This window comes from Podarcis vaucheri, assembly GCF_965113315.1.
Source record: "Podarcis vaucheri genome assembly, chromosome: 2".
Taxonomy (NCBI): domain Eukaryota; kingdom Metazoa; phylum Chordata; class Lepidosauria; order Squamata; family Lacertidae; genus Podarcis; species Podarcis vaucheri.
The window spans coordinates 133,908,370-133,929,586 of NC_138760.1; the positions used below are offsets into that span (position 1 = coordinate 133,908,370).

The 21,217-nt window shown below is 51.2% G+C and overlaps 3 protein-coding genes and 1 long non-coding RNA gene across 12 annotated transcripts in view; 1 reads left to right on the plus strand and 3 right to left on the minus strand.

The window, feature by feature from the left end:
• The window catches only part of LOC309525748 (uncharacterized protein), a 35,994-nt gene extending 26,255 nt beyond the window's left edge, over nucleotides 1–9,739 (minus strand). The window contains exons 1-5 of one of the 5 annotated variants that reach the window (XM_082211226.1): nucleotides 9,688–9,739; nucleotides 7,703–8,197; nucleotides 7,451–7,532; nucleotides 7,095–7,177; nucleotides 5,856–5,982 (exon numbers count right to left, since the gene is read on the minus strand). In XM_082211226.1, coding sequence (XP_082067352.1) covers nucleotides 5,856–5,982; nucleotides 7,095–7,177; nucleotides 7,451–7,532; nucleotides 7,703–8,104 — 694 coding nt within the window. In that variant the 5' untranslated portion in view covers nucleotides 8,105–8,197; nucleotides 9,688–9,739. Of the gene's footprint in view, nucleotides 1–5,855; nucleotides 5,983–7,094; nucleotides 7,178–7,450; nucleotides 7,533–7,702; nucleotides 8,198–9,401; nucleotides 9,485–9,687 lie in introns of those variants that run through there. The other 4 variants (XM_082211225.1, XM_082211227.1, XM_082211228.1 and 1 more) reach the window with 4 other exon arrangements.
• LOC309525797 (uncharacterized protein) lies at nucleotides 861–5,433 on the minus strand. The gene is made up of 2 exons (XM_082211380.1): nucleotides 5,321–5,433; nucleotides 861–2,972 (listed from the first exon to the last, which is right to left on the minus strand). Exon 2 carries the CDS (start codon nucleotides 2,953–2,955, stop codon nucleotides 1,312–1,314), a length of 1,644 nt encoding a protein of 547 aa, XP_082067506.1. The 5' UTR covers nucleotides 2,956–2,972; nucleotides 5,321–5,433; the 3' UTR covers nucleotides 861–1,311.
• Nucleotides 9,740–14,121: 4,382 nt separating the features above from the next.
• LOC309527009 lies at nucleotides 14,122–16,868 on the minus strand. 3 transcript variants are annotated; one of them, XR_014217046.1, is made up of 8 exons: nucleotides 16,408–16,868; nucleotides 16,181–16,286; nucleotides 16,003–16,086; nucleotides 15,663–15,766; nucleotides 15,316–15,367; nucleotides 15,133–15,222; nucleotides 14,948–15,030; nucleotides 14,122–14,249 (listed from the first exon to the last, which is right to left on the minus strand). It is a non-coding gene; the product is annotated as an uncharacterized lncRNA (long non-coding RNA). The 3 variants fall into 3 exon arrangements; XR_014217047.1 differs by adding an exon at nucleotides 14,665–14,716 and having other exon boundaries at nucleotides 15,663–16,086; nucleotides 16,408–16,866; XR_014217048.1 differs by adding an exon at nucleotides 14,665–14,719 and having other exon boundaries at nucleotides 15,663–16,086; nucleotides 16,408–16,866.
• Nucleotides 16,869–18,774: 1,906 nt separating this feature from the next.
• LOC309525761 (uncharacterized protein) overlaps nucleotides 18,775–21,217 on the plus strand; it is a 29,446-nt gene continuing 27,003 nt past the window's right edge. The window contains exons 1-4 of one of the 3 annotated variants that reach the window (XM_082211272.1): nucleotides 18,775–18,824; nucleotides 19,894–20,404; nucleotides 20,604–20,685; nucleotides 20,967–21,052. In XM_082211272.1, coding sequence (XP_082067398.1) covers nucleotides 19,991–20,404; nucleotides 20,604–20,685; nucleotides 20,967–21,052 — 582 coding nt within the window. In that variant the 5' untranslated portion in view covers nucleotides 18,775–18,824; nucleotides 19,894–19,990. Of the gene's footprint in view, nucleotides 18,825–19,822; nucleotides 20,405–20,603; nucleotides 20,686–20,966; nucleotides 21,053–21,217 lie in introns of those variants that run through there. The other 2 variants (XM_082211273.1, XM_082211274.1) reach the window with 2 other exon arrangements.

Genomic DNA, 21,217 nt, shown 5'->3' on the forward strand with positions numbered 1-21,217 from the left:
TGGTGACTTTTGCCTGACGTTGTCAGCTGATGGTGACGCACGACTCATGTGCTGGACTGACAGCGATTGGGCAAATCTTGGAGACAGAAAATCAGTGTCTGGGATGGTAGTGAAGTTTGGGGAATCTCTAGTTGGGTGGAAGTCCCAAAAGCAAAGTCTTATTGTGCTTTCCTCTACTGAAGCTGAGTTTGGTGTGTTGTCTGATTTGTGTAGGGAATTGGAGTTCTACGGGTGTTTGGTCCAAGAGATCTGTGGGGATTGTTGCTTGCCCATTACTGTTTGGGAAGACAACCAACCCTGTCTGAAGTTGGCAGAGTCAAGTCCAGAACCAAACATTTGGACATACGTCTCCAGAATGTGTGTCAAAGTGTCCAGGCAGGCTTGGTGCGGCTGAAGTACTGTCCAAGCCAGGAGAACCTGGCAGATGGGTTCACTAAACCTTTGTTTTGGGGTAAGTGGTTGTACTTACAGTTTCCCTCAGTATGTGGGACAAGAGGAGGTGTGAGGAAAATCAGAACTTGCAGGGTTAAACAGTTCTGTGCATCATCCCTGCCTACTGAGGTGCGGCTTGTTCACATACGGGAATGTTTCTTTGTGTGTGAGTTACTTTCGTTTCCCGCTGACAAACGGGAGGATGTTTGCTCTTTCTCCCGGATGATTTATTTTGCTATGCTGTACATAAATTAAAGCTTCTTAGAGTAGGAAGAAGCTTGCGTACGGACTGTTATTTATTGCACCCACACAAGGCACATACCGCTGTTGCGAAACTCTGCTTGGAGCCAGGGGGAAGTCCAAAGGCTCAGAGGCACAGGGAAGAGTGCCGGATGCCAGTCTAACACAACACACACTCCTTATTTCTTCCACACTTCAGTTGAGCAAGAAGAAAAGGTCACCTGCTTGAGGATATACGTGAGACACTGACAAAAATGCCCCCCGGTCAAGTTCCGTTGCTGCGTTGCTGAATGACAAGAACATTCTTCCAATCCTTGCCCGCATACTAATCAAAGTCTCCCCAAATTAAATCCTATATATACCTCTTAACCAATCTCTTTCCACATTTCATGTGCTGAGATGGCTTCTCGCTGCTGTGAGTTTTTTGATTGGGTGTGAGATTTTCCTTCTGACTGAAACTCCCTCCATGTTCTTGGCACTGAAATAGTTTCTGCCCTCGGTGACTAATGTTATGTTGATGGAAGTGTGTGCTTTTATTAAAGCCTTTCCTACATTTCAAGCACTGATCTGCTTTCACTCTGTATGGATTTCTTCATTGGAAGCTAGACTCCTCTTGGAAGGGAAGCTGTTTCCCCATTTCTAACACGGTTCGTGCCCTGTATGAGTTTTTTGATGGACCATGAGACCTGCCCTCCTTCTGAAAGTCTTTCCACATTCTTGGCATCGAAATGGTATCTCCCCGCTGTGAATTGTTTGATGGGAATTCAGACCTTCTTTCCAACTGAAGCTCTTTCCACATTCCAAGCACTGGTAAGGTCTCTCCCCAGTATGGATTCTTTGATGGGAAGTGAGATTGTGGTTGTGACTGAAGCTCTTTCCACATTCCAAGCACTTATATGGTCTCTCCCCTGTATGAATCACCTGATGGGAAGTGAGATGGTTGGTCGTCCTGAAGCTCTTCCCACATTCCAAGCATTGATATGGTTTCTCCCCTGTATGAATTTTTTGATGGGAAGTGAGACTCGCCTTCTGGCTGAAACTCTGTCCACATTCCAAGCACTCATACGGCTTCTCTCCTGTATGAATTATTTGATGGGAAGTGAGCTGCACCCTCTGACCGAAGCTCTTTCCACATTCCAAGCACTCATAGGGTTTCTCCCCTGTATGAATTCTTTGATGTGATGTGAGATTGGCTCTGTGACTGAAGCTCTTTCCACATTCCAAGCACTGATATGGTTTCTCCCCTGTATGAATTCTCTGATGGGATGTGAGACTTACCTTATGATTGAAGGTCTTCCCACATTCTTGACATTTAAACGGTTTCTCCCCTGTATGAATTCTTTGATGGTAAGTGAGATAGGAGTTCCGACTGAAGCTCTTTCCACATTCCAAGCACTGAAATGGTTTCTGCCCTGTATGAATTCTTTGGTGGAGCATGAGACCTTCCTTCCTTGTGAAGCTCTTTCCACATTCTGGACATCGAAATGGTATCTCCCCACTGTGAATTATTTGATGGGAAATGAGCCTTGCCTTCTGGATGAAGCTCTGCCCGCATTCTAAGCACTTATATGGTTTCTCCCCTGTATGAATCATTTGATGGGAAGTGAGATGGGAGCTGCGACTAAAGCTCTTTCCACACTCAAGGCATTGAAAAGGTTTCTCCCCTGTATGAATTATTTGGTGGGATGTGAGATTCACCCTCTGACTGAAACTCTTCCCACATTCCAAGCACTTATAGGGTTTCTCCCCACTGTGAGTTCTTTGATGGGCAATGAATTTCGTACTCTGACTGAAGCTCTTTCCACACTCTTGGCATTTAAAGGGTTTCTCCGCACGATGAATTCTTTGATGTCGATGGAAGCTTGTGCTTCTGTTGAAGTTCTTCCCACATTCCAAGCATTGATAGGGATTCTCACCTGTATGAATTATTTGATGGGAATCAAGACTACTCTTCCACCTGAATCCCTTTCCACATTCCAAGCACTGATATGATTTCTCCTCACGGTGAATACTTTTATGTCGATGGAAGTTTGGTATCGTATTAAAGTTCTTCCCGCATTCCAAGCAGTGATAAGGTTTCTCTCCAGTATGAATTCTTTGATGGGAAGTGAGAGTGGCACTACGAGTGAAGATCTTCCCACATTCGGAGCACTGATAGCCTTTCTTCCCAGTGTGCTTTCTTTGATGGGAACGGGAGCTCTGACTGAAGCTCTCTCCACACTTCCAATCTTGATATGTCTTCTCCACTGTGTGGATTCTGTTGTGGTCTCCCCCATTCTTCATTTCCAATCCATCACCAACTACAACAAAGAGAGAAACTAATTAGATCCTCAGGAAGAAACAGAGCCCCCAATTATTAAACAATGCTAATGAATGTTTGTGAAAGAGAAAGAATGGAAGATGTGGGGTCTTTCTACAGAGGTCATGACCTTTCTTGAACAGCATTCACAGTGTGATAGCCTGGGACTCTGGCTCGGACTTGGAGGAGTCTCAGTCTGCACCAGATCCTTTGTCCCAAGTCTGGGGCCTGATCCTGAAGAGACCCAATCTGCACAGGTTCCTATGCAACAAGCACCAGCTGCGCCAGGTCAGGGGCTTGAGTCTGCCCTGGTTCCAGATGCAGGGATTCCCTCGTTGCCTTCAGCTGGGCCATCACTTACAGCTGCTCCACTACCAGTTTGGTCAGGGGAGGCCGAGGCGGCCACTGGGTCTAGTAACCCACCGGCATCTCCTGAGCTGCAGAGACTGAGGTCTGAGAGAAGGAGAGACCCGAGTACTCGCAGGAGGAGTGCTCGCCCTCGGGCGAGATAAGGAGGTGAGTCACCAGGGGGTCAGGACCGGCCGCTACCCTGACAAAGATGAAAGGCTGTCGGACCCCACCCCAGATTGTGGGAGCAACATTGCTGTATGTCAGATCCTGTACCGGTCTTTGCCTGGTTTCCTGCCTTGTCCCTGTCGGACTGACTCACAGCGGAACCTTTGGATTCTGGACCTGTCCTGGACTGCATTTCACTGGGTACCCCCGGGCCCAGCACAGACGGACATATTTATGGGAACCAGAGGTTAAAAAAGTCTGGCTTTTTTCTAGGATGGATTTGCCACAATCATGAAATCTACTCCAACTCTAACATTGGTCTTCTCTTTGAAAAATGGGCAGAGGCTAAAACAGAAACCTAAAACCTGACAGAAGTTACCTCAACTTCCCTAACAACTCTGTGTGTGAATGTTGCCTCTAAAATCCTGTGGAAAGGGTGACTGGGATTCCAGGAGGCCCTTTTTTCAGTTAGGTCTGTTCTCAACTGTCGACTGAGAGAGATTTTCTGTGAGAGCAGCTGCTGCTTGTTTTATGCTGCTATGTGCCTCAGAATAAGTCCATAAAGTCTCATATAGATAGAAGCACATGTAAGTCACTCTTAAGACTTAATGTAGCAGAATTATCTGATGTTGAATTATTTTGGGGTTTTGTGTGTAGCTTATTATGTCTTGAATAACGAATGGAATAAATGTATAAATAATCAAAATCAATTTATATGTAAAAAACTGGTTATAAGCACACGTAAACGTGTCTTAGTATATCAAGTAATATAATGTGTTCTGCTTAAACTCTAAACAGAGAATCTTGCGCAGTCTTTCCTAGGAGAGAAAAAGAGCTATATTTTTTTAAAGGGTCAGACAACCTGGGGCAGCCTCCATGCATATAAACACCGCAGAAAAAGGGTTCTCCCTCAGACACTGATCACAGAATCACAGAGTTGGAAGAGACCACAAGGGCCATCGAGTCCAACCCCCTGCCAAGCAGGAAACACCATCAGAGCACTCTTGACATATGGTTGTCAAGCCTCTGCTGATGTTAATATTTTGACCACTTGATGCCACGGTTCTCTTAATTATTCTCTCAAAAACAATTTTTTAAAAGAAGAAAGATTTTTTTAGGATAGTTAGAGGAAATTTTACAGTGGAATAGGAGACGTGGGTGGCACTGTGGGCTGCACCACAGAGCCTAGGACTTGCCGATCAGAAGGTTGGCAGTTTGAATCCCCGCAATCCAAATTTAACACTCTGAATTAACAAAGGAATGCAATGAAAGAAGAGAAGATTCTTCAATCAGATTCTCTAACTCAAGCTTCGTTTCTCAGAGAAGTAACAAGAGCATTCATAAGAAGATTATTTTCTACAACTGTAATAAAGGCAAACGTAAAGGACCCCTGGACGGTTAAGTCCAGTCAAAGGCGATTGTGGGGTTGCGGCACTCATCTGGCTTTCAGGACCAGGGAGCCGGCGTTTGTCCAGGTCATGTGGCCAGCAGGACTAAACCTCTTCTGATGCAACAGGACACCGTGATGGAAACAAGAGCGCACGGAAACACCATCTACCTTCCTGCTGCAGTGGTACCTATTTATCTACTTGAACTGGTGTGCTTTCGAACTGCTAGGTTGGCAGGAGCTGGGACAGAGCAACGGGAGCTCACCCCGTCGTGGGGATTCGACCTTCTGATTGGCAAGCCCAAGAGGCTCAGTGGTTTAAACCCCAATGCCAGCTGCGCTCTTGCAGCTGTAATAAGGAGGGACATACAGCCAAGTTTTGCAGAGCTCCAAAGGTGAAGAAATCTCAAAGTAAGCAATCAAACCACAACCGAGCCAGAAGATACCGTTATCTCATTCCACACGAAATGAGTCTGTCAGATGAGAAGTCAGAAGTGAGGCTGGTTGACTCAGGAGCATGCCCATGCATCACAATGTAAAATTCATTGGTGGTATGAGAAATCTTAACTGTTGATGGTGAAATTTTAATAGCTAATGGTAAAACTGTAAAAATATGGGGTAAGGTTTGGGATATTTAAACTGCAAATTGGGAAACGAAGTAAAGCAAATCAGTGTAAGATGTTCGTTATGTATCGCATATATAAACTGTAATATTCTGAATCAAAGAACATTTAAGAGTCAAACGACCTGGGGCAACTTCTGTGCATATAAATACCACACTGTGAAGCTGACATTTAAGAAGGCCTGGTTAGTTCAGACCAGCTTGGTCATTGTTTAAAAAGGCATAAGTGGAGGAAGAATATTCACAGAGAAAACAGTTGATGCCCCTCCATTCAGCTGCATCAAAATATTGGCGGTTTGTCGCATAGAGCAACGCATGGAATTTCAAAACAGATATTATGATCCAACAGGGAGCCTTACGGAGAGAGTCCAGGATCCCACGATTCTCCTCCATGACTTCCTTATGCAGAGCTTTCTGGTCAGGATCCAGCAATGCCCATTCCTGGTATGTGAAACGAACAGCGACATCTTCAAAGCTCACCGGACCCTAAAAGAAAGAGGGAAATGTCCTCCTCTTAGACAACATAAAGATTGCTCTGTTGTGATCATGTTTGAATGGGATTGTTTTCCGCACATGTTAAATATGGATGCTTATTTTAACATCTTAGTGGAACTCTTTTATTGTGTATTTAAATTATAAGTATTCATCCTTGTGGGGTGGTGGGGGACACATCCTGCTCCTTCTGGGATGGTTTGTCCATGTTTGGTCCCCATCCTGCACTCCGCTCTCACCTGTGGCTCCTAGAAGCTGTCAGCATGAGACAGCGGCCACAATCCTGGGAATGGCTTTGACTGACCAGCTAAACCAGGTGAAGGGAACCAATGGGTCTTAAACCCTCAATGAGTCAGGGACTCCCCCGTCCATGCTAAGACTAGTTTCAGCACATTGAGCAGAGTAGGTCCCACAGTCAAATTGGTGGTTGCTCCCTGTTCTTCAGAGGAAAGAGAGGAGCAGATGGGGTTCATCCACCTGGTAAGGGAGCCCAACTAAGAGAAGGAAAACTTTGATCCTAAACCTCCTCCACCTTGTGGCATATCTTTGGGAGAAGAAAAGGCTATGGAGTGAAGCCAACACAAATCTGGAATGGAGTCCCTAAGGCGGTTGGATGGAGCCTTGTACACCTGCTTCCAGCAACTCCTACAGCCCAGGTATGCTTTCCTTTGGATGACGTCAGAGAGGCCAAGAGTGGGGTTTCGTCATCTGGGCAGCCCAGGAGCTCCATCCACACTGCCCAGGCCTTCTGCCCCAAGGAGGTCAGTTTACTGGTCTCTGCAGCGACAGCGAAGGCTGTGATTCTCCAAGAGTTTGACTTCACCCCCGGAGGCGCACTCCATTGTCTCTCGAGACAGAATGAGGCCAACGACAGGAATTCACCTTTCTGCAAATAGGTGGAGCGCCACAATGTGCAGCTGAGTTAGATGAATCCTGGCACCTTTTTATGGTTTGTCAGCTGCATCCAGAAAATTCAATACATGTATGGAAATCGTGAAGAGCCACTTTGACAGAAGCCAAGAAAAGGAGAGAGGTGTGTTTGGCTCAAAGGCCCCCTGGCTGCCCCACCCCTTGGCCTCCTTCCCCACAACTCTCCTTCCCCCTACCTGATCTGGTTCCACAGCCGCTGCTTCCCCTTCGCCACCATGAAAAGACGGAGGAGGAGGTCTTGCTGCCATCGTTCTTTCACCTGCGAGAGACAAAGTTAACTGGGAAACCCAGAGTGTATTGTTCTCTCTGAGGTTCAGCTGTGCATCTCGAATGACAGACGAGCCTCAGAAAAAAGTCTCACCTGCTAAGGGCATTTCAACACTTTAACCCATATTTTATTTGTGTACAAAATACTGTCTCCACTCCTCTGGGCTCTTGGTCTCATACGTCTCCCATCAAAACATGAAAAGAACCCAGTTATTAGCTTCAAAATCCACTAAATATTACAGTGATAATTGTCCTTCTTCCTTACCCAGCGGCCACTCTCTGGTGTCCATCAGAGTCCTCTCTGCCTCAAAGGAATCGGGGCCCATTTCTGCGAACAGATCCTTTCCCTGAAAGAACAACAAGGATTCAAAAGAGAAAATGAGGGATTAGAGAATAAAAACTTTAGTGGTATCAGATCTCATTCCTTGGGCGCATTCCAAAAAAGGATGGTTCATTATTAGAGAATTTTGAGATGTTCAGAGCCCCTTGGGAGTATCCAGAGGAAAGTCTCTCTCACCTGCTTTCTCTCCTCTGCCTGACTCAGGAGAAAACCTTCAGCCAAGGCCACTGCCTGGGAACTGGTCTCCGCTCCACATTCCCTCACCCAGCTCTCCATCTCTGGAGGAAGGACAGCCAGGAACTGCTCCAAGATCACCAGGTCCAGCATCTCAGCTTTCGTGTGCCTTTCTGGCTTCAGCCACTGATGGTCTAGTTGGCAGAACCGATGGCAAACCTCTCGGGGTCCTTCGGCCTCCTGGTAGCAGAACTGCCTGAACGGCTGGCTCTGCACATCTGAGCAGAGAATGTCCTCCTCACCCAGGAAACTTTGCATGGAGTTTTCCCAGAATCCCCCGCTGCTCCCAGTTTGCATATCATGATCTCCTTCCGCTTCAGGACCAGCTGAGTCTTGCTCATCCATCTCTGCTCTCAGGAAGCCTCCAAGAGATCAGAAGGAATCAGAAGGAATCTTCTGCCACGTTCTCCCTGTGCGAATCAGAGGTGCCAGCAGATCCTACAAAGCAAATGTGTTGCTCTGTTGTAAAATGGATACACCACCAGAAGTAAAACGTTCATGGAACAAGCCTTCATGCTCAGAAAATTGAACTAACTACTGGCCAGTTGCTAATCCCCCTTTCCTGAGCAAGGTTCTGGAGTGGGTGGTCAAGGACCGGACGAAGGCACCCTTAGAGGAAACTGATTTCCTTGAAATATACAGGTCACCCTGTGTGGTGACCTCTGTCAAGAGAGAGACAAGGGAAACATGTCCCTCTTAATTCTCCTCAGTCCCTCAGTGGCTTTTGATAGCATCGACTGTGGCATCTTCCTGGAGCGCCTGTCCCAGTTAGGGGTGGGTGGCCCCCCTTTGCGCTGGTCCTGGTCCTACTGGGATGAGGTTTCCCAGAGGGTGTTGCTTGGGGAATGCTTGTCAGCACTGTGGAGCCTTCAACGAGGGGTTGTTCAACATCTATATGAAACCTCCTGAAGAGGAGGAATACCCCCGTCCTCAACTCTTTATTGAGACAAGACGGAGGCCCTCTTAGTGGGTGGTACCCTAGACCGGATATAGTTTGCTATAGAGTGTTGTATAGTTTGCTATGCAAAATACGTTCTGAAGGTTGACATCCATACAGTGGCGTAGCGTGGGGGGTGCCAGGGGTGCCGGCCGCACCGGGCGCAACATCTGGGGGGGGGCTCGCTCGCTGCCTCCGGAGTCGCCGAAGAGCCTCGGGCGCAGGCTGTAGCGGAGCCGCATGTCTCGCGGAACCGCCGAGCTGTGCGCGCGTCCGGGCTGAAGGCGCCCGGCAGGCAGCGGCTCTCAGCGCTCGCCGCGGAGGACGCGCCAGGCAGCCCCTCTTCACAGCCCCGCCTCCGCCGGTGCTGCTGCAGCTGCTGGGCAGTTGCATTTTCCTCGCCTCTCTGCCCCCCTCCTCCTCCTCCGGGCAAGCGGCGTCGTTTGGGCGGCAGCGCCAGCGGCAACTCGCAGGTTAGGGGTTAGGGGGGGCGCAAATTACGTGCCTTGCCCCGGGTCAGGGGGCGCAAATTACTTGCGTTGCCCCGGGTGCTGAGAACTCACGCTACGCCGCTGCATCCATATCAATGACCAAAGTGACAACTGAGGAGGAAAACATGTGAGCCAATAGGCTTCCTTTTGATTAAGGAAAGAAAAAAGCTGAGCAATGTTAGAAAGTTAATCCAATAAGAATAATGGATCTTACTCTATTTGCCCTGCTAACAATGTAGCGGTTTCTGCTGTCTCCTGGATCTGCCAGAAGAAAAGACACAGTAGCGAGGCTGGAGGGACCTGGCAAAGAGGAGGAAGACGCCCCCCCCACCTCTTTATTGAGCATAAGGGGCTTTATCCGCAGCTCCCCCCCCCACCCCTCCCTCCCCCAGAGGGCAGAGCCCGGGCCCCCTCGCCCCCCCTTGCAGGATCTGACCAGCCCCCCCCGCCCCCTCCCCTGCACCCCGACACCCCCCCCTTCTCCCCACGGCGAGACTCACCCCGAGAGAGGGAGACCGAGCAGAAGGGGGGCCGGCGAGGGAGGGGCCCGGGCCAGGGAGGACCTCGCCCCCCCAAGACGCCACTTCCGGTCCTCTCTAGCAATCCAGCTCCGCTGCTTTTAACCCTTGGCGAGCCGGGCGGAACCTCCTCCTCCTCCGAGGCAGGAACCACGTGCATCGCCCCCCCCCAGAGACGCTTCATTTGGGAGACCCCCCCCCAAGAATCAGGGGACCCCTCACGTAGGAGAGTCTGGAAGGGACCCGGAGGGGCATCCAGTCCACCCCCTGCCAGGCAGGAAGCTCAGCCAGTGGCGTAGCGTGGGTTGTCAGCACCCGGGGCAAGGCAAGTAATTTGCGCCCCCTAACCCATGGATTTGCGCCCCTAACCCTAACCCCCAGATGTTGCGCCCGGCCCCCCCTGCACCCCCCACGCTACGCCACTGCTAAGGGGACAAGGAACACGCGTGGGGTGGGTGGAGAAGGAGCTTTTCGGTGAGCTGAGCGGGGAGGGGGGAGGGAAAGAGCACTGTTGCTTTAAAGGAGCCAACCGGACAGCAGCCACTTACAGCAGTGTAAGCAGCTCCTTTCCTCTCCCACTTTGCTCCTTCTCTCCCTCTTTGCTGCTTTACACAGCTAATGGTGAATCCCCTGCAACCCAAGTCCTGCTCAGCGGATCAGCTGAGACGCTGGGAGAATCGTAATTTCCCCCTCTCCCTCATCCCGTGCCCTCCTGTCCCCAGCAGCCTTTTAAAAAACTTTTTTACTGGTTTTCACTGCGCTGGTGGCTCAGAGCCCTCCTGTGCCCTGCCGTCCCTCTGCAGCCTCATTGCTCCGTTTAGAGCGCGGCGCTTTCTCCGGCTCGCTATGGCTCCCGTCTGTCCCTCCTCGCGTGTAAGCGGCTGCTGCCCGCTTTGCTGCCATGGCTCTCCTTCCCTCCCTCCTCCTCAGCTCCACCCCCTCCGCCTGGCTGTAAAGCAAGCAAAGCTAGAGCTGCGCAAAGCCCTGCAAGCAGCTCCCGCTTTGCTTGACTGACGGCAGCCATGGCTCCGATCCACTGCATTCGCTCCGTAACACGCACAGGCATTTCCCCTTACTTTCTAGGAGCAAAAAAGTGTGTGTTTTGGAGCGAAAATTACGGTAATTCCCAGCAAGCAATTAGCAGGCTCGCTCCACCTCCTGCTCCTCCCGGCTTTGCTGCTGCTGCTGCGCGGCTCTTTTCCTCCACCGACGGCGCGCTGCGCCTTGGAGAGGTTCCCGCTTCCTCGAGGGGGGCCGGCCAAACGCGCCCCCCAAAATGTTGCGCCCGGTGCGGCCGGCACCCCTGGCACCCCCCACGCTACGCCACTGATCTCAGCTCCAGCATCCCTGACGGAGGGACGCCCAACCTCTGCAGAAACCTCCCTCCCCCCCTCCCCCCCGCTCCCCCCCATGTCCTGGTTGTTGTCTTCCAGGTCGCCTTGGGTCCAGAGAGGAGAGGGGAGGGAGAGGGGGCCCCATCCTCCAGAGCAAGAGACCCCCCCTCCCCAGTCCCGGCTGCCCCTCTCCTGCGCCAGAGCCAGAGCTCTCAACATTTCCCTTTTTGAAAGGGAAATTCCCTGATTCCGAATAGGATTCCTCGCAAGACAAGGGAAAAGTTGACAGCTATGGCCAGAGCTGCCTGGGTCCCCCCCCCCCTGGCAACCTCCCCTCTCACCCCCCTGGGATTGGGAGAAGGGAGAATCTCAGGGCTGCCTGCCGTGACCCCCAAGTCAGGGAGCAGAGGGTCCTGCCCCCTTCCTCTCGGCCAAGCCAGGGAGGGGGACGAGTTTGCAGGAGCTCTGCTCATCATTTGCGTCGGTAACCTGAGGTACCACTGTATTTATTCCAAAAAGAAAGGAAAGAGACAACACACACACACACACACACACACACACACACACAGCCGCCCCCTGCGCTGCACCTGCAAAGCTGCATCAGGCCATTTTTAAAAGTCCTGGCTTTCTCCAAATAATTCTGGGAACCGTAGTTTGTTCAGGGTGCTGAGCGTTGCTAGCAGACACCCCCACCTCCCTTTCCAGTCACAAAGCTGCGCTTCCCAGAGTACCGTATTTTTCGTCCTATAAGGCGCACCGGCCCATAGGACGCACCTCATTTTTTGGGGGGGAAATGAATTTAAAAAATTTATTTCCCCCCCCCCAGCCCTGGCTGCCGCCCCAAGCCTTGCGCTCACCTGCCCGAAGCAGGGGAAGCCCTCCGAAGGGCTCCCCGCACTTCGGGCGACGGGCTGCCGCCTCAAGCCTCGTGCACCCGGTGGGACCTCCTGTCGGGCGCACGAGGCTTGCGGACACTCGCAGGGGCTGCAGGCTGCTGCCCGCAAGCCTTGTGAGCCCGCGGATACTCCCACCGGGCTTGCAAGGCTTGCGGAGAGCTTCCTGAAGCCTGGAGAGTGAGAGGGGTCAGTGCGCACCAACCCCTCTCGCTCTCCAGGCTTCAGCGAAAGCCTGCATTCGCCCCATTGGACGCACCCAGATTTCCCCTTCATTTTTGGAGAGGAAAAAGTGCGTCCTATGGGGCGAAAAATACAGTAGTTTACCAATCTTGCCAGGGAACTTTGGGAATTGTAGTTTGTGCTGTGGGCGCTGGTGGGAGAGGGTCTTCTAACCACTCTCAGCACTTGGCGGGGGGAAGAGTCTGCCTCTTCTCGCTCCCCAGGCTGGTTTCTTTTCCAGCCAGATGGACAGGATATTATTATTATTATTATTATTATTATTATTATTATTATTATTCCTTCAGGGCGTCTCCTGCCTTGCCTTCCATTGCTGGTGAGATCTGCAGGGTTTCGCCACTATGTTTTCTGTTCAGTTTTTCTGTTTGGTCTCAGAAGACCCTCTGAACACCCGAGGGCTTGGAGGTCTGAAGGGGCCCGCGTGTCTCAATGTGACCTTACTGCTTTTGTTTGTTATTGTAATGAAATAAAATATTTACGGTCTTACATATATATAATAAATGTTCATAAATCTACCAACCAAGCGCATACATAGATGTGTGGACTACATGTCTGGAGCAGCACAGGAGGGCAGCCCTGGAACCATTTTGACTCCCAAACTGACCTCAAATTTTCTCTGCAAGGTCAAGGGAAAATGGAAAAGCCTCCCCATTGTCTTTTCGTTCACAAATCCTGTCTTAAGGGTATGTCTGTGTGTGAATAGGGTGAGCCTGTGAACTGGCTCAGGAACTAAGTATTTGTCATTACAAAAGACTGGCCAGGCTCCCCAGGGTATCCAATCAAGTGAGCATTAATAGGTAACCTGCCAGACAGGAGGTAAACAACGCACTCAGATTTCTGCTGTAGACTGCCGTTTCTGTGATGTAGGTATGATGTATCTGGGGGGGGTGGTCTTGTACTCCAGGGTGGGCAATTTAAAATGTCTATATAAGGGTGGACACACCTGGGTTCTGGGTCCTCCTCCTTCTCCTGCGTGTGAGGGGAGCACCCTGTTGCAACAGTTCAATAAAGATCAGGCTTACGAGCTGCTTTGCTTCTCAATAGTCTCTGGTTTGTTAACGGAGAAATCCGAGGGCTCTCTTGGATAAAAAGCAAGGACACCAACCAGGAAAATTGGAGCGAAACAGCAGCCAGGAGGCTTGGTCTTGATTGAAGACTGTCGGGACAGGACTCCCACCTGCCACCAGGTGAAACAAGATGGAAGCCCCGAACAAGAGAGCCCCCAAACTTTTATTAGCTGCTAATCCCCATGTTACACCCCCCCCCAAGTACATCACGGTTACATCATGAAAGGGGAGGTCTGGTGGCAGTAATCTGAGCATCCTGGACCCTGCCCCAGGGTTCTCCTTGCCCTCCACCAAACGCCCATCAAGTGGAACAAAAAGATATGTACATTTCCCTGTTTCCCAGCCAAGTTAATCACACCCTTTGGTCTTCATCTGGGTTTGTTATTTCTGGAATGGCTACCTGTCTGGCACTCAGGTATCAGGATGCCAGGAATTATCACTTGGGCAGAGGGGCTGCTGAGTAGCTGAGCTCACATGTCTATAGGAATTTCCTGGTGACATCTTAGGTCTGCTGTCCTGGAGACATCTTAGGTCTCAGGTCCCTGGCACCAGCTGGACTGGATTGTCACCAGGCGATTGCACTGAACTGTGCGAAGGCCACACGGAGCTACCACAGCACTGACTGCGACATGGTCACTCCCTGAAGGCGAGCAAAGAGGACCTGTAGCCAATCTAAGCTTCTGCACTTTGGCAGGAAGAACCAGCTGCACCAAGATAAGATATGAGACACTGGTTTGCTGGTAGGGAAAAGGATCTAGGGATCTTAGTGGACTTAACACGATCAACCTGAGAGTGATGCAGCAGCAGCAAAAAATGCTTATGCTATTTCAGGCTGCAACAACAAAAGTGTGCAGATCAATGGAAGACAATAACACAATGAAATTCAAAACAGTAACAATTTCTTGAGCATTTATTCAAAATCCATTTAAAAATGTTTATTTTTATTCCATTCTCTTCCAGTTCTTTTTCTTCTTGACACGTGGAGTTACACAGGGAGTAGATCATATATCCTAAGGAACAGAAAAACCCAAAATTCCATGAGATCTTTGGAGGCAAAATAATGTTAACAATTTTCAGATCTCTCTCTGTGTGTCCCCTGCCCTGCCCTGTCTTTTGCCAAAACTAAGGGGTCAACCCTGTGCCCAGATCCGCCCCCCCCAGCCTTCCTGAGGTGGTCCAGAGGAAAGAAGAGCAAGGCACAAGGCCCCAGCTGGGCTGCAGGAGTTGCCAGAAGGAGGCCTACAAAATGCCACCTCACCATCTTAGGGACTCTACTCTGCATCTGTGTAGGGTTTACTCTGGAGCCTATTCTTCTCCTGAAGCCATCCCACGAGGCAGCGGAGGTTTAGAATCAGAGTTCTCCTCAATGGGCTCCCTTCTGGGGTGGGATGAGCCCCATCGGCCCCTGGCTTCCCTCTACGGCACGTGCACAAACAGCTTCCTCTGGATCTCGTCTGCTCCATCTGCCGGAGCCTGTCTTCTGACACAGGGGAAAGTCCGAGAGTTTGAGACCCATTGGCTCCCCTCCCCTGGTTCCCCGGCCTCTTCTCCCTCTGACTGCTCCTCCTTGTCCCCCCTCCACTCCCTGGGCTCTGAGACATCTTCCCTTCCTGGTTCCTGGTTCCTCCCACCATTCCTCTGTGCCCAACCTGTCCATGACACCGTTCCACCCCTTGGCCTCTGTCCCCACAAGGCAGCTTCCCCCTACCTGATCCGGTCCCACAGCCACTGCTTCCCTTCTGCCCCCATGAAAAGCTGGATCAGGAGGTCTTGCCGGCATCATTCTGTCACCTGCAAGAGAAAAAAGGTAAGCAGGTCGCCAGGAGTGCCTGCTTCTCTCACAGATGAAACAGGGCATCTCTAACTACAGGTGGGCTTTTGAGAAAGTCTTACCTGCTGAGTGCATTTGGATGTTGGCCTCTCTCGGGTGTCCATCGGAGGCCGAGGTCCGCACTACCTATAAATCCTCAATGATGATGTCATCTGGATGGAAGAGAATGAGAATAGAATGAAAATGAGATTTTCCCACGGGCCTTTAGTCAAAGGTTGCTGTTTCCAAGGTGTTACAAGGCTTACCTTCTTTCGGCTTCAGGCGGAAGCAAGCCAGGTCCGGCCGAACTACTGTCATCTGCAGAGGAAAGAGAAATTGGGGTCAGATGGGAGCAAGAGAGCACAGAAGCAGCGCCAAGTCAGGAAGGACGGGTCTCCCTCTGTTCCAGAGGACCTCCCTGGGCCCTGCAGCCTCCTGGGCAGATGTGGAAGGGCAGCAGCAGCAGGAAAGGGGGCAGGAAAAGCCTCTGGCCTCATCCTGGGCCCCAGGGACACACCCCACATCATCTGCGCTAAAGATCACTTGGGGATGTGATCGGGGGGGGGGGGTGAAATTAACCAAAGAAATGAATAGAAGAAGGCAAGGTACTTACTCTGAGGTTGGGGTATTTCCGGGCAACGGCCAGCAGCAAGGAAATGCTGCTGGCCGCTAGTTCTTGAGCCTCCCCACTTTCCCCAGGGCATATCCTCGGAGGTCCTGAAGGAGGAAAGAGCGTCTCAGAGTCAGGGGCCAGTCTGGGCCAAAGCGGCCCCCACTGCCCCCACCACGGAGTCCCTGGCACTTCTGGACCCTGAGGGTTTGCCAGCTTTGGTCTTGGACCAAATTGGGGGCCAAACAGGCTCTGTGCCCCAGAAATGGGGCAGTCCGTTGGGTAAGGGATTGGGGGGGGGGAACAACCCTAAAACCACCCCTGATGCCATCAGGACACTTATGCTGAGAAGGTGGAGGAGGGTGCCAGGGTTGGGAGCTTCCATAAGGAGACTCCCCAGCAGGAGCCAGAAGTGCCTCTTCAGTTCCTGCGGGAAAAGAGAGAATGCTGGGTTGGATTCTGCAAGTGTGTGACGAAGAAGAAGAAAGAGCCGTGAAGGGAAGTCAAAACCAAGGACATACTTCTTTCTCCTCCTCCTCCTCCTCCTCGGCCCCATTCAGCACGGCCTCCAACGTCCTGTGCAGGATGGCACTGATCATATTGCAGCTGAATTTGGGCCTCATGGTGCTGCAGAGATGAAAGGGAGAGGGTTAGAGTCTCCCTTGCCCCTTCTCCCTCCCGCCTGCTCTTTCCCCCTGGGGTTCTGCCCCCCACCCACAACCCCATCCACGCCAAAGACCCCACTCACCTTAGCTGGAGGAGGGCCTCCAAGGCAAGGGCCACGGTCAGGGGCCGATCCCTGAAGTGCCCCAAGGGCCCCAAGATGTCCTGGAAGAACTCGGAAGCACCTGCTGTTCCGCCTGCAAAATGCTCTAATCCCAAACTCTCTAGCCCCACAACTGGCTCTGCCACGATAAGTCCTTTTGTTTCTAAGGTGCTTGGGGGCTCTCTGTTTCTACGTTTGCTGCGGGGGGCTTAATAATATCACTACCCGTCTGCACTCTGTGAATTAAGCAGGGCATGGATTTGCAAGCATTTGTAACTTCTGCCACATAATTTCCAGGTGGAACTCAAATCGGGAGAGAAAAGGGTATATACAGCCTGCTCTTTCCATGTGGGGGCCACATTTTGTGGTGCATGCAAGTTTAATGGTGGGCCATAACATTAAAGGGACGCGGGTGGCGCTGTGGGTTAAACCGGTGGCGCTGTGGGTTAAACCACAGAGCCTAGGACTTGCTGATCAGAACGTCGGTGGTTCGAATCCCCGTGACCGGGTGAGCTCCCGTTGCTCGGTCCCTGCTCCTGCCAACCTAGCAGTTCGAAAGCATGTCAAAGTGCAAGTAGATAAATAGGTACTGCTCCAGCGGGAAGGTAAACGGCGTTTCCGTGCACTGCTCTGGTTCGCCAGAAGCGGCTCAGTCATGCTGGCCACATGACCTGGAAGGTGTATGCCTACTCCCTCGGCCAGTAAAGCGAGATGAGCGGCACAACCCCAGAGTCGGCCACGACTGGACCTAATGGTCAGGGGTCCCTTTATAACATTAAAGACAGATGCGTGGGGGACCTGTCTGGCCTGAGTGGGGAAAGGAACCATCAAATTCGCTCATAAAACCTCTCTGGCATGGGAGCACATGAATTCCAGCGCCATGGGCACATGAATGCTTCATAGTCTGTTGTTTTTCTGCGGAATTCACATTTGGAAATATGCCCAGTCGCAAGGAGCACATACCTGCTTCTTTCCAAAGGAAAATTTATTCTAAAATAAATTAAGAAGTCCTCAAAGAGGCAGACCTGTTCCAGTCCCCACCTCAGTCTCGAAGGGCGAGGAAGCCAGTGCAAATTTATCAACAATTTCAGCAGACGTTGTGTCTAAAGAGTGCAGCAGCTACCTTTGGGCTGACCAAAATCCTAGCACCTTGGCTGAGTGTCCTGGAGCATGCGCAGAAATCCTTGACCTCCAAGGGGGATGTAGCATTTCAAAGACTGCAGGGCAAATGTGCTCCTGAGCATATGCAGAATCCTTTTCCTCTGGTGAGGTGTGGGGAACCTTTGCCCCCCCCCCAGCTCTTGCTAGACTGCAACTCCGGTCAACTCCAGCGGTACCACGAAACAGTGGATGTGTGATTTTTTTGCTTCTGCCTACAGACAAAAACGTGGTGTAGAGTATCATGGTGTTTTTATTTTGTTTCAATATAAAAATCATATGAATTCATGAGGATCCATGTTTTTGTGGTGCTGCAGCTCAGCAAAGTGTTGGATCCACTTTTTTTATAGTCCGGTCTGCAGGCGTGCCTTCCAGGTGTGATTTGACACTGGATTTGTTGGGAATTATTTTTTAAAAAGTGGAGGATCCATGAGGATCCGTGTAGATCCGCCTTTAACCCAGACCCTTTTATACCCTAAACCGCCCTGTGCCCCCCCAAACCCCTCCCTCCCTCCCCGGAGACAAAGCGGCCCCCCCCCACTCCGATGCCCTGCACCAGAAAGACCGATTGGGGGACGCCTCCTTTTGGGGGATGAGTCCAGGGGTCACTCTGCAGCCCGTGTCCCCCAGGACCCCTCCCCCCCCCGACAGGGCAAAAGATGAAGAGGGGGCTACCCAACTTGGGGGGTCCCCCCATACAGAAGCTGAGCAGCCCCCCTTCTCCCCAAAGCACCCCAAGAGAGGATCCCAGGAGGGAAACTGAGGCGGCAGGCAGAGGAGGGGGGGGAAGACCCCCCAGCCCCACCCCTGGGAGGGAGGGGCTTCTGCTCCGAAGGACCTCCCCCCCCCTTATTTCCTGGCCTTTCTAGCTCAGTGCCTTTTAACCCTTGGCGTGCCGAGCGCAGCTGGATCTGCCCTCTCTTCTCTCCGCGTTATCCCGATCTTAAGCAGGAAGAACCCAACTCAAATATGCTGAATTTGGGGCGCGGGGGGGGAACCCCCTTGCCCTTCCGAGCTGCTCTGCGCCTGGGCTAGAAAAAACGAGGAGCAGGAAACCCCACCCTAGAATGAACAGCTGTTGAAAAAAGGATCTGGTCCTCTTTCTGGCCAAAGGGAGAGAATAGTTCAAAGCGCCGGCGGGGGGGGGGGGAGACACCTCTCTGGGGGTCTCACCTGGGAGAGAGAAAGCGGGTGCCCTTGGTTCGCAAAGAGTCTCTGCTCTGCCAAGGATGCGCAACTCGGTGAGCCTCTTCTGTTTCCTGCCATGGGGTGCCTTGGGGAGAAGGAGGGGTCCCAGGACTGCAAGGGAGGATGCTGGGGGGGGGGCAGATTCAACTTATGCATGGGGAGCCCTCCAAGTCGATGAGCAGAGGGTGTTAAGCATAATGCTGAAATGGGAATGTTGACTTACGTTAAATTACCTTTCCTCTGGCCCAGTTGGCTTTCGGGGGATTGGACAGGTAAGTATCTGGCCCTTAGAACAAGGAAGTGGGGGGGGGGGAACAAGGGCCTTCTCAGTGGTGGCTCCGACCCGGTGGAATGCTCTGTCCCATGAGACCAGGGCCCTGCAGGATTTAACCTCCTTCCGCAGGGCCTGTAAGACAGAGCTAGTCCACCTGGCTTTCTACTTGAACTTAGCCTGATCTTTTATTCCCTTCCTTCCCTCCCTCTCCCCTTTTTATGAGGATTCCCCACTCTGGGATCCCACAGCTCATTCTCCCCTGGTCTCCTCGCTGGCCCAAATAGGACTAATTCAGCCAGCTAGCCCTGGTGATCATCTAATGTTCATTGGATGGATTTCCCCCCAAATTGATTTTTGAATTCTGAATTTATTGTTATTCACGTTTTATACTGTATTTTATGCTTGTTTTTTTGTTGCATCAATTAAGTGTTTTAAATTTGTTGTTAACTGCCCTGAGCCCAGTTTTCTGAACCAGGAAGGGCGGGGTATAAATAAAATATTATTATTATTATTATTATGCTGCAAAATGAAACCGAAGCAGGGAAGAAACAGGCAGTCCAGCCCTGATTCCTAGTAAGTCTTATCCACACATGCTCAGGTAACCTCTTTCTTCTAGAGCAGGCAAGTCCGAACAGGTAGATCGTGATCTATCGGTAGATCACTGGACATCTGTGGTAGATCACTGGCTTCCCACAAAGAAGCTCAACAACTTTGATCCGAATCCCCAAAAAGGGGGTAGGTCACTGCCAGTTTTTAAACTCTTTTCGTAGATCACAATCTCTTGGGAGTTGGCCACCCTGTTGAGCGGTTCATCCGTTTTATCACAGAATTACGGTTTTGCTTTGTAGGATTTGTGAGCACCTCTAAATCAGACAGACAGACAGAACGTGGCGGAAGATTCCTTCTGATTCCTTCTGATCTCTTGGAGGCTTCCTGAGAGCACAGATGGATGAGCAAGACTCAGCTGGTCCTGAAGCAGGAAGAGACCGTGATATGCAAACTGGGAGAAGTGGTGGATTCTGGGAAAACTCCATGCAAAGGATCCTGGGTGAGGAGGACACTCTCCGCTCCGATGTGCAGAGCCAGCCGGTCAGGCAGTTCTGCTACCAGGAGAGCGAAGGACCCCGAGAGGTTTGCAGCCGACTCTACTGCCTTGACCATCAGTGGCTGAAGCCAGAAAGGAACACGAAAGCTGAGATGCTGGACCTGGTGATCTTGGAGCAGTTCCTGGCTGTCCTCCCCCCGGAGATGGAGAGCTGGGTGAGGGAATGCGGAGCGGAGACCAGTTCCCAGGCGGTGGCCCTGGCCGAAGGTTTCCTCCTGAGTCAGGCAGAGAAGAGGGAGCAGGCAGAGCAGCAGGTGAGAGAGACTTTCCTCTGGAAACTCCCAAGGGGCTCCAAACCAGAGCAAGAGTATCCCAAAATGCTCTACAAAGGGCCCCCTTTTTTTGGAATGCATCCAAGGAATGAGATCTGATACCTGTCAAGTTTTTGCTTCTGTCATTCTTTTTCTGATCCTTCTCCCCATTCCCTGTTTTGAATCCTTGTTGCTCTTTCAGATAAAGAATCTGTTAGCAGAAATGGACCTGGATTCCTGTGAGGCAGAGAAGACTCCGATGGACACCAGAGAGAAGCCACTGGGTATGGAGAAAGGAATTATTTCTCTCTTTGGTCACATTCTGTTGCTTTTGAAAGTCATTTGTGGGTTATTTTCATCTTTTCGTAGGCGAGACACTAGAGGCCAAGAGCCCAGGGGAGGAGAGGTGTGTTTTTACACAACTAAAATATGAAATGGGTAAAATATCAGAATGGAATAAGCAAGGGAAACTTTCGCAGAGGCCCGTCTGCAGTTAGAGATGCACTCCTGAACCTCAGCGAGAAGCAGGCATTCATGGCTTCCCATTTCCCTTTGTCTCTGGCAGGTGACAGGATGATGCCGGCAAGACCTCCTCCTCACCAGTCTTTTCATGGTGGTGAAGGGGAAGCAGCGGCTATGGAAGCAGATCAGGTAGGGGGCAGGAGACTTGTGGGGAGAGAGGTTGAGGGGTGGGGCTGGCAAGAGTGACTCCTTCCACCTCCTGCTTTCTGTCAAAGGTGCCCTGAAAAAAGGTGGCAAATGACACTATGTGCTCAGAATAAGGTCTAAACCACTGAGCCTCTTGGGTTTGCTGAT